This window comes from Cyrtonyx montezumae, unplaced genomic scaffold (genome assembly GCF_038088225.1).
Source record: "Cyrtonyx montezumae isolate F1298 unplaced genomic scaffold, pur_monq_1.0 scaffold_14, whole genome shotgun sequence".
NCBI classification, from domain to species: domain Eukaryota; kingdom Metazoa; phylum Chordata; class Aves; order Galliformes; family Odontophoridae; genus Cyrtonyx; species Cyrtonyx montezumae.
The window spans coordinates 12,027,028-12,039,482 of NW_027071870.1; the positions used below are offsets into that span (position 1 = coordinate 12,027,028).

Here is a 12,455-nt window from a genome sequence, read left to right on the forward strand (position 1 = left end):
ATCTTGCAACAAAAAGATGAACGATTTCTTAAGGTTGCTGATGATTTTATTGTTGTCTACAGTTTGTTGCTTCCACCTTCTCTTCAAGGCTGACAGTCGTGGTCCATGCAGGCACTGCTAGTTAATTAGCCTTTAATCTACATCTGAAATCTTTGTTGGTACCTCTTCAATGCTTTTGATCTTTGTACAACAGCTCTTTCGATAGGTTGGTTGGTGGCTGGAGGGAGCAGCCAGCCTCATCACCAGTGCATGGCCTCAGGTGCCTCTTCTCTTCTTTACCCTTGCTTCACTCCAAGGACACTCCAGTAGCTCCAGGGCCACCAGCAGCCTCACTGCACTCACCCTGTCTCTTCCTCCTACTCACATCCCCATCTGCTATGTTCTCAGTCCTTCCCTCACACCCAATCCACTACCAGCAGTGATGCCCTTTTCTCCACCAGCTTGCCAGCTCCTTCAGCAGAACAGCAGAAAAGCATTCAGTTAAGTTTGCAAGAAGTTCTCTGATGTTCTGGTGAACAAACTGGCTGAGAGCCCCGGTCCAAAGAGCACCAGAGCCACAACAAGGTGAGCAGCAGGAGAGAGTGACAACATCATGGAGAGGCACAAATGCAAACTGCTGGATGCCTTATTTTACCCTATTAAATCTCACAGAGCCATACATTGCAGAATAAGCTGGTGCTTACAGAGATCTATTACAGGATCAGGAACATTTTTTCCAAAGTCTTTATTTTGTGCATTCAGACAGAATTATTTCATGAACCACATTATGTCCTCCTGTAGCAGAGAATGCTTCTCCAGCACTCCACAACCTGTGCTTTACTGCCAACATTCAGTTTCACACAGCAACGGAGTTTGTCACTCCAGGGTTCAATCACCTCTTCCTTTTTTTCCAGAGCACGTACAAATATGCTCAACAATGGATGCTCTATTTTCCATCTTTTCATCCTTTACTTATCTCTAAAACCCCTTCTCTTCTCTGGTGGCAGGATTGTGAAATTTTTCTGGTTGTACTAACCAAGTCACTATTGCTTAGGTCTTTTTTCTGACAGATTTGTGAGGCACAACTGACTTTCACAGAACTTCTGTGGTCTTCTCCAGTATACCAACTTAACACATGCACCTGCTATTCTTTAACGAGCAGTTTCTACCATATTATTTAATTTTCAGAAGTCAGCCTTACCCACAGCTCATCAGATTTCTGTCAGAGCTAATTTCCAAATAATAATATCATCCTAGTTTCATTCCTCTCTTACTTGGGAATTCTTAGTGCATTCATACAACTACTTAAGCAGTTCAGGAAAAAAATTGGATATTAAAGTTTATTCCAAAAATAAACAGTGAATCATGATAAGAGATGCTGTCTTTACAGAGTCAGGAATAGTAGATGAGATTAAATGAGAGTAAATTTGGAGAATAGCACTGAGAAGGCTATAAAACTCGGATCTCTGGGTGTGACAAAACTTTTAGTTCATTCGAGTATTTCTTAGTGACTGGAAGATTCCCACATTTCAGTAGCAATACATTATACCCAGTGTTTCCTCACTTCCACAGGATTTAGTCTCTTCTACAAACAGTGTGAAGGTAAAAGTTAATTAGAAATGTTATAACCGTCTTAATTCCATTCTTTGAGAGATGACAATAATTGTATTTGGAATAACTTATTTCCAAGTGTTTTCATTAAAAAGCAGCTGTGAATAAAGATTATCTTCAGGACTTTCATTTTTTCCTTGGTTTAACTCCACCAGCAAGGTGAGCACAAAAATCATGTGGACACCTCAATAATAATGAGTCAATAGAGCTAAAGCAAGAAAACCCAGTTAAAACAGACATTCTGTTTTCATTTGTCAGAATCTCTGTTAAAACAATATCATCAATCTTAAAATTTACTTAAAAATAAAAACATACTTCAGAATACCAGATGACATCAAGAGCTCACTGTTACAGTATTTGAGTTTTATTGCAGAAGAGAATCATGAAATTATTGTATGAAAGGTTTCTTTCCCAATACCAATACTTTCTCAAGCTCAGCAGCACAAGTGGTTATTTTAAGCTGTTGCAAGAGAAAAATGCCTTATGCTCAAAATGTGTTTTGCCAAGTCATTTACGAGTAACAACAAATTGTTTCAAGGTCATTCTGCTTTCCTGGGATACAGAGAAGGAAGCCTCAGAACAGAATGAGAGAAGCTGCACACTGTGGCAGAGAGAGACAAGGAAGCAGTTAAATATTAGTTCTATGGAAAAGCTTGGAAGAGAAAGGAAAGGGCATACTGAGTAATACTTTGGCATTTTCAGTTTCTACTATCCAATTTACTGCACTAGATCCAGATATCCTTCAGTTCACTCTAAGGTTTTATATGTTAATGGCAGAAAACACCAGAAGTACAACAAAATAACTGTTGTTCTTCTCTGTTTATGTTCTTGGAGTTAAATTCTTCAGTTGTCAAGTCAAAGAAAACTCAAATGTAAATGCAGCTGTAAGTTTGCTTAAGTGAGGCAGAGAGACCCAAATTTAGAGCAAACTGCAGTACTTGGAATATCCTGATTAGGTGCTGGTGGAAATCTAAAGATAACACGAGTTTACCTGAGCAACTTTCACCGTGTTCAAAAGCTCTCTAACATTTTAAAGGCTAACACAGACACAAGGTTACCAGAATCTCATTATTTCTACAATCACTGTGCTGCCACTGCTCTTGTATTCATTGTAAAACCAGGCCTTTGCACAACTCTGCCAAAAAAATAAGAGCGACAGAATAAAAATAAATAGCAGCTAGATAATGTAATCACGGCTCTCCAGGCCCAAGCTAGCCTTTAACCTCAGGATCATAACACTCAAAAGAGAGCTATTTTTCGTTGGTTACAAAAAAAACATTTGTTACAAAAAAAATACAGTCATCCTTTCCAAAGCCACGTTTTGTATATCACATGTCTTTCTAACTCAACAGTGCTTTGCAAGAGGAAGTAAACAAAACAACAGTATTATTTACAATTGACCACATGTTTAACACAAAAACCAAAAGTTCATTTCCTCTCCTCTATGCTGGGAAAAGTTCCTAATATGCCTTCATACTGTGTGAAGAAACAGCTCAAAGTTTCTCCCATCATCCTAGAAACAAGCAGGTACTAAATTCATAATAATACTAAGAGTCCTTGTAGGCCTCCAGAAGGGGATGCAAATCAACTCAAGTGATCTCAAAAACTTCAGCTGCAATTTATTTCTTGACAAACCTAGCTGTAGCTTAACAACATTTATGAACTTAACCTCAAGACAGATTAATTAAATTAATGTTAATATTTAATGAATGTTCATATTCACTGAACATCCATCTCACTTTCATCAACAGAATTTCACTCAATAAAGCAATTTTTTTTCCAGTGTCTTTCTAAGAAGTCCAAAATATCTTAACCAGCACTAAAGACCAACACCACATCATCATACACTGACCTGGATACTACTAGCATGCAAACACTTAGCATGAAAGTTCACTCCAGACACTACCAAACAATATTTCTCCATTTTGTACATCTGCACTCAGTGGGCATAAATATAAATTATGTGAGGTATAGACTTGATGAAATATTTGAAAACAGTAAAGCCAGCAGAGTAAGTCCATTTTTCAGTTAAGAGACAATTGCTTTGACTGCAACTCAAGTATACACCAAAATACAGCAAATTAGCAGTGGTTATTTTTGAGACCTAGAGCACTGAATTTATTAGGACAGCAATGAGTGAAATAGTGAAATGCCAATGCTTCTACAGCTACATGTTGCTAATCACAAGCTAACAAAATTCTAACCTGTAAGGATAAATGAACTGATGAATAACTGTCAGCAGCTTCATAACCTACGAGCTCTATTTGTTCAGCTGTTTATCAAAGCCAGTGCACGTTTATGGCAGATACTCATTGCTTTCTTGGGAAGGAAAGCCTTTAATTTCTCAAAAATATTGGAGCTATCCAACCTTTACAATTCTGTGATACACCAAATACAGACACTATGGTCTCTACAGCTTTTCACTGAGCATCAGCCTGAGCATTACTATGAAGGAAAGAATTACATATAATTGGAGATGTATTTTTTTAATTGTCCAAAACGTGACTTTTTCCAGTGAGAATTCAGTTGAGAGTAATATTCACACACACATTTTTGAAATAGGAAGTTATACAGCAAATCATTGAAACAAACAAGAGCCTATGTGATCCCTAAGTAATTCCATATTATACCCAAAGTACAAAGACTGCTGAAGTGTGTATGTGCTTTGGTCTGTCAGGAAAAAACATAGAAAACATCACTAAATACAGCTGGTTTTTGCTTAGGTGTTTTGTTTGTTTGTTTGTTTGGGGTTTTTTTTCTTCTAAGAATGCCTACCTACAGAAAACTGATGTCATCAAGTTCATTATCAAGCTGGAAACCTGCCAAGTTGACATATGTTTTTTTGAGAGCCTTTAAATAAAGAGCTACTTTTACAAGTAACAGAAATCCAAGTAAAACAATTTGCTACTCTAACTTAAAAATATTGTTCTGATTGCTAAATGAACAAGAACCATGTATTTTTTAAATAATTGATATATGTTACACAGTTCAATAGCAGCAAGATGAAAGAAATTATTTCTCCTTTTGTTCTGTCATGAATACCACTAGCTACAAACAGAATCCTGGTTCTTGCAGACAAATATTTTTCAACAATAGCAAAAATAAAACCAAGACTACCCATTTGTATATGGGGAGAGTTAGATAGAGGGGGATAATATTGGTGTATTTCCCTTGGAACCAATCTTCCACAACAAAACCTCAACAACATTTTCACTTCAATTATAAAAACAGTTGTCATAAAAAAACTAACCAAGTGAGTATTTATATTTTTTTGTTTTAGTACTATTACTTCAAATAATTAACCAAGTTCACGTGTAGTGACATTGTGCAATACAAATGTCAAAGTTGCATGCCAGCTAAGTTAGAAGGCATTGTGCACTTTCTCAATGAAGTATGTTAAGAGACTTAAGAAAAGCTGTTCAGAAAGGAACAAACAGCACAGTAAAATCAGTTTTTCCACACAGGGTGTTTCATGCTTTTCACCATTTTTTTTAAGGGAAAACAAGACTGCACACTGCAAATAACCCCAGAGAGTAACTGGTCAACCCTTACCCATCTGTTCTGTTTTACTAAATGACAAAAGAATACCAGCATACAGGGACAGAAGAAGCTATATAAAGTCACCCTATCACACACTGTGTTAATGGAAGGACACTGTCACAAAGATACCTCTCTCTTATTCCATTCAGAACAGCTGTTGTCTCTAAGGATATTTGTATTTGTTATAGGTTAGAAATTTTTCTCCATGGAGACAGTGGAATATTCCTCACATTACTTAAGAGTTTCACTATATTTGACTACACAAAGTAAAAAAGTTCATCAAGAGGACAGTCTGGTCCTTAGCTGTTTCATATTCTCTATTTTGCTAATAAAGATGTTGTACAAAAATCATGACACAGAAAAAGAAATTGTAGCATTTTTCACTGTGGGAATGATGTATACACCTGAAGAATCCTAAGAGCAAAGTGATTTCCAGAAATACACGACAGACAATAAGCAACACAACCACCTTTGTCATCAGAAACACAAAGACCTTCCTTGTGAAAATGAACACTAAGATACTAGGTGTTTAGTTTTGAAATATCCCAGCTATTTTTTGTCCCAATTAAGAAATATATTTACAAGCTTATTTACAAGCTGTATAAGCTTCTCTTTTCTAGAGGTTGGTGGCCCATGTGGCAGGGGGGTTGGAACTTGGTGATGGGGTCCCTTCCAACCCAAGCCATTTTATGATTCTATGGTTTAATTTTGATAACTAATTGTACAGACTTCAGTGATAATTTAAATATCTACACATCAATTGTTTTTAAACAAGATGTATGAAATTTTATATATATAAAATATTACTAATAGATGTTATGCCTAGGACATTGCAGTTTTGAGACGTGTATCAGCTCCTGCTAGTAGATACACTTGATATGGAAGAATAAAATGTAAATTTAACAATCCAAAACTACAAGGAACCATGAAGATCAGTTGTAAAATTTAAGATAGGAAACTGAAAAACAATGACTAATGACTAAAATGCTTGAAGAGATTTAAGTGCGAAGGTCAAGTGAGAAAGATTAATTGAAGGATATAAGGCAATAAGGCACAGCACATGTTTATAATGCACTTTCCTAATCAATGCTACAAGGTCTTAAAAAAAAAAAAAAAAAAAGAATAACAATAACTGATAAATGCTACTAGCAGAGACAAGCCAGATTCACAGAATCAGAGGAAATGAACTTGCCCAATCTGGAGATAAATACTACTAGCTACTAGTATCTTGTCCATCTGTACACAAAAACAATATTGCAGTAATGACTTTGCTTGATTCAGTTGCAGTCAAGAGCTTTTCAGCTATTAGTCACACACATATGAACACCCACAGAGTTTCACTAGGAGGAATTACCCCACTTGAAGGCAGCAAGCTGAGATAATAGCCTACAAATGAGGTCTTCGAGTCACCAGAATTTAAACTTCTCCTTATGAAGCAAGAAGCATGTGAGGAGCTAAGAAGCACATGATTCAAATAAGTCATGTCATATATAGAGATTTGTGCGTACATGTATTTTTGTGTGTGTATTTAGTGACAGCTTCCAACAGTCTCCTTGAGACCCATGAGCAAAAGCTAAACTAATCACACAACTTGAGACCTTGAATATGAGATAACTAACTGGAGGTTTTAATTAGCTTTTCATGAAATCTTAGCTGGGCACTATTTTTATTGAAGAGATTCCTGAAAACTCAGGCACTGTTACTATATACCACTCTACATTTCAGACAGCAAGGAGTCTTCAGGTCCCAAGACTCTCCACATAATTTTTCATCATGAAGTCCTGGTTGAGATAACCAAGACAATTAAGTTTTGTTGCAAGAAATATCTGTAGGCAAAGTATCGACTTCTAAAAAATTAGCCCAAGAGTCATCATGTGGCCTCTTTTCAATGATATTTAGAGAGTGTGTTGCTCCTAGTAGAGGCAATTAAAGATCCCACCAGTGACAGGAGCAGGGTCCTAAAGCACTCTTCGAGGCTGAAGTCAGCACACTCATGAGCTTCAGCAAACAGGAGCAGCTTTGCAGAGAAAAAAGGCATATTTACATACTTTTCAGCTTGCCACAGTGTTTCTTATCTTACCCTTTTGAACATACAGTTCAAATACATATTTCTATAACCTCAATCAATTAATCAATAATGAAAAACCTCTTACGTGACAGTGAACTAAATCTCTACTTAAAAGGAGGAAAGGTACACACAGGGTCTAACAATGAACAATTATTTTCTGAAGTTCTGTGAAACCAGCAATTGTCTGAATATTTGGATATTCAAAAAAAATTTACAAAAAACCTTGCAAAGCTTGAAAATAGCATGGTTTTTTTTCATATATTCAACTGGTAACATGAAGCTTAACTTATGTATTCAATTTTTCATATTATTGTTCCTTTGATATTTATTATTATTACTTCATTTTATTCATATTGTTCATATTAGTACTTGAAATGTAAAGAACCAAAGAGAAAGAAAAACTCTTTATTTTAATAAAAATAATTCCTGTACTCTCTGACAAATCATAACATAACTTCATAACATAACTTCCCATATCTGTCAAGCAGACAACTTTAAAAAATAAATAAATAAACCCTTTGTATTGTTTGACTTGCACTTCAAGACACATGCTGGAAACACAGAATAACTGTCCTGACTGTGCACTGTGGACACTGAGCTTTTTTCATCGCTATTTGTACTTACACGATCTTTGTCATCAGCAACGTCACAGAGAATGTCATCCAGATCCAAGATCCCACCATCCCCATGCTCCAGTCGATGTACTTGTATCCAGTAGTTGGGATCCTGCACAAAGGGAGGAAGAAAAACAAACATCAGAGTTCAAAAGCACCACAGAAAAAGGCTATCCTTCTATACAGTGATCATCACCATCCTAAAAATGCTCAGCATTAAAACATCTATTTAGGTCATAATCCTCTAAAGTAATGTAAATTAAAACATGAAGCCAGAGCATTTTATTTTTCAAATAATTATTCTGTATATGAACGTGCTTTCAGATGATAAGTATGATCACAGCCCCAACACTAGCACACAAGATAAAGACAGTGTTACTGATTTTATGCACAGTATGAAAGGAAAATACATCCTCCTCAAAATGAACCTTCTCATACTGTGATCAACAGGCACAAAACTGTAGGAAAAAAAATTAAAAATATCGTGTTTCCTTATGTTGTAGATTTTTTTTTTCTACATGGTAGCTGCAAAAGTTTAACAGCTTGTCTTACAGATACAAATCAATACTGAAATGGTATGAAAGGTTTTCAACCTGTGCTTGCTGAGTGGGTAGATGGGATATCTGAATTACATATAAAGAACACTTCACATTTTAATTAAGATACATATGCATGCACATGTGTATTTATGTGTATATAAGTATATATGCCTACCAGTAGCTTTATAGGTTTTACTATTAGTATAGAAGGATGTCAACTGAAAGAACACAGCATTCACAAGGTCTCTTCTGCATGTTATTACATCACCCGATTGCTGACTGGAACTCAACTTGCTATCCTGAAAAGGTTTGTTTTCCTACAGGGAAAAGCTGTACTATAAACACACAACCTGAACATGATACATAATCTTTTCCTTCTTCTCAAATATTCCCTGTTACAGAAGCCAATGCCCCGGGCTGTTAAGTGTAAAAAGAGTAGCAGAGCTTTGTTACTTTTCACAGAACAGAAACCACTGCAGAAAGTGACTAATTTGAGGACCTTCAAACTTGCAACATCTTGCAAAGTGTGCCTGACTTCCTAGAAATAGTAACTGGCATCAACCTCTTTTCGGGTATCAGAGCCTAGAAGTCAAAACATTTGATGTTTTAAAGGTCAGAACAGGAGAAGAGGGCCAACCAGAAATCCTTTAACATCATACATATTTTTAAATCTCAAGAATACGTGCTGCATGGAATTTTGGATAACACACTCCACAGGAGAACATCAAATGATGTTCATTTTGTTTGTAATGTCTTACAACTCTATTTCCAAAGTAGGAAAAACAACTTTGTATGTTTGTATAGATGAATGGTTTTGGAGAAACGTCATAACTGCAAAACTTGTTTCATTTCTATCTGAGTAAATTAACTGATTTTAACTGAGTAAATTAACTGAGTTAACTGATTTTCCTAATGCCTGTCTTTTCCTCAAACTTGTAGCACTTTACAGGAAATAACTCACTCATTTTCATAAAGTAAAAAATTGAGAAATAATTTAAAACAATGCTATATTATTTGCATTATCACACGTACAGAAGAATATCAAGATGCTAAGAAACTTGAAAGACCCTTAACAAACAAGTTCTCAAGCAAAGTGCACTAAAGATGTGCCTTGGTATATTCTGCTCTAAGGCTAAAAGGAAAGACACCTTTCTTCATCCGCTAGTCCATTACATAAAAATCCTCTCCAGTACCTAGACCAAGCCCTGAGACACTGTTATGAACACCCAGATTTTGAAGGCACAGGAGAAGTGACAGGCTAGGAAGCATCTTCTGGTCTTGATTCATGCTCCCACTTCCAATTAATCCAGCTCAAAAAATCCATCAAAACAAACAACACACAAACTGAAATTGGAAATTGGATATTCCTGTCTGCTCTACTTTCCTTTCTACCACAAGTACTTCCCACCTCCAAGGGAAACATAAGGAAACGTGCACGATTACAGTATCAATAGTAGGAACACCCACTTCTAAAGCACTATTGTGCTATTTCAGTACGTTCAATCTGCATTAAAAATAGCTTTGATAAAAGCAGCTTCACTTCTGCTAATTAGTTCCTTCAAAAGTTTCTTGCTATTACATAAGAAGTTTAAGATAGACTTCATTTTTTCTGCATTACCTATTTGTTGTGCCATAACCTGAACTACCCAGGTCGCTCTTCCTGTTTGACAAGGGCCTGATACAAAACAGTAAGTTAGCAAGACCAGACAAGAAATATATAAAACTAGTTCAGCAAGAGTTTACTCTGGCAGGATTTGGTAAGTAAATATGAAATAACAATGAAACTTTTCATTAAAGCCTTCTCCAAACTTCACAGAGCAGTCCTTCTCTTGAGGCCCTTTTCCTCCATTGAAGTTTTCCCATAAATCAAAGACTTGGAGGGGGAGGCTTGGGAAGGAGAGTTCTAGTGAGGAGTGGAGTAATCACATGTTGTAGAGATTAGTTATACCATGCCCCCCTGCACCACTTCCCCCCTTTACCCACAACCCTCTCCCCCTCCATCCCTCCACCCCTCCCCCCCCCCCAAAAAAAAAAAAAAAAGTAGTGATTTTACTGCATTAATGAAGTCCCATATATGGCCCCAAATTTTAAAGCTTAATTCTATGTAATAACTACAGAAACAAGAAGGAAACATATAAATTGCACAAATACTCAAATTGAAATTCATGGTCTGTATTCTGTCTACAACAAACACACACTGCATAAGAAACAGCTTATATTCTCAATTTGCTAAATGCAAAAGAAACTGAACCAGGATCAGCACTGACTTGAACTCAAGTACTACTTCATTGAGTTTACAAGGATATACGTATTCACTGCTTGGTCGAGTTGTATTTCTCCACTGCAGTCATTAAACATATATTCAGAATTTCCCATGTGAAGGTAGTAATGCAGTCCTCAAACACTGTCTGAAGCAGTTAAAATTACTGTTTTGGCTTTGAATAGTTAGTGATTCATAATGCGGAAATCTGCAACGGACAGAATTTACTAGAGTTACTTCATCTGTGAGGCAGACTGCTCCAACGTCTCCTTCAGAACACCTCAGGGACCTTCAGGGTCCCCATTCCCTTCTGAAAGTGTGGAACCCTAAATGAGGTCTCATTAACAAAGCACTTGCTCCAACAGTAACTCCTAGAGATGCTCTCTGCTTGCTACAAAACATGAAGAGTACAAAGGACATTGAGTCTAGTAAAGCAGAAATGTCAACTTCTGCAAAAAAAAGGAAAAAAACACAAAACAAAATTAAATCTATATGTATATATGACAAGAGGTTTTTTCCACAAAATCTGCTTCAGGATTTTTCTGGTTAAAGAAAGCATTGTCACAGATGTGAATATTCTGCTGTAGTTTCAAAGCATGAATTTGGATATTACAATAGGTTTCCACATTTTGTCAACATAACAAGGCCATGTTTATGACCTCTCCCGCCGTTCTTGTGATTGCCTAAAAAGATCTCCAAATTTGCTGTGCATTTAGGGGTATACAAACATACATGATAGAAAACTCATTAGCTACACTGCTCTATCAATGTGTAAATTAGCAATGCATAATATTTCACAAAAGCCATATAAACGTCTCTGTCACTAGCATATGCAGAAGAACTAGCAAGTTCACTTCATTGAATGCGAGGACAGAAGTAATGCTAAACCTGATTTATAGCATCTTCATTTAAATATTGCATCACTCAGTTCATGTCTAAGCAAGTCAGATCTCCTGTTTCCTGTGCACACCCATCTAACTATTCTACTTGATGGTGATTATATAGGTACTTAGAATTTAAACTCATGAGCACCACATTTTCTGCTCCAAAGTCCTCTATAATGGAAGACAAATATTTGCTAAGTGAACACAAGGAGAGTGGAAGCAAGAACTGTTTAGCAAAGCTAGTAAAAATGCAGTTGTTCATATTCCTGTTATTCCATATGACACGATGTGTAAAAAGCACAAAGGAACAACTGAGAAAACAATTAGTTTAAGTAATATCATTCAGTATTCTGTAGCTAACAATGTTACATTCCCACACAGTAGAAACAAGGACCATATGTGGAAAACAATATCTAGAAACAGGAATGGAAACTACATTATGTTCTTACTAATGGCACAGATTTCTTACACTTTTAATTTATCAATTTGTCTTAGTTTTTGCAAATATACTCTTCCCAAAAATATATATGTTTAACATTAAAAATTACAATAAAGAAGCTTGTCCTTTGAAATATTTTGTCTGTAAACTTCTTTGGAAGAAGCCATCTATAAAAGTCACCCTGAAAGTAATGCCTTTTATTTATTTCCATGGAAACTACACCAGATACAGAGAGCATAGTAACACTCACTGATGGAGCAAATTCTCAGCTAAAAAACACTGTTTCTCAACACAGTCACTACCATGTACTATTTATTTTGACCAGTGATGAACCAGAGCCTGTATGCTGTGCTCATAAAAGTCTGCACCAGCGGAGGTGATCCACTGTCGGTGCCAACACTGCAGAAATGCACCACCCACCGCCTCACAACGCACACATTCACTGTCTGGATTCCCTCAATGTTCAGCAAGTGTCAATGAATGTCGATGGGTGCCATTTATTCCACCTGGAGGAATTCAGT

General features: G+C 36.4%; 1 protein-coding gene across 13 annotated transcripts in view; it reads right to left on the minus strand.

Annotated features, from left to right (window-relative positions):
• Window positions 1-12,455, minus strand: part of PARD3 (par-3 family cell polarity regulator) — a 425,974-nt gene that overhangs the window by 373,175 nt on the left and 40,344 nt on the right. For all 13 annotated transcript variants that reach the window (XM_065731482.1, XM_065731480.1, XM_065731479.1 and 10 more), the window contains exon 2: window positions 7,823-7,924. In XM_065731482.1, coding sequence (XP_065587554.1) covers window positions 7,823-7,924 — 102 coding nt within the window. The remainder of the gene's footprint in view (window positions 1-7,822; window positions 7,925-12,455) is intronic.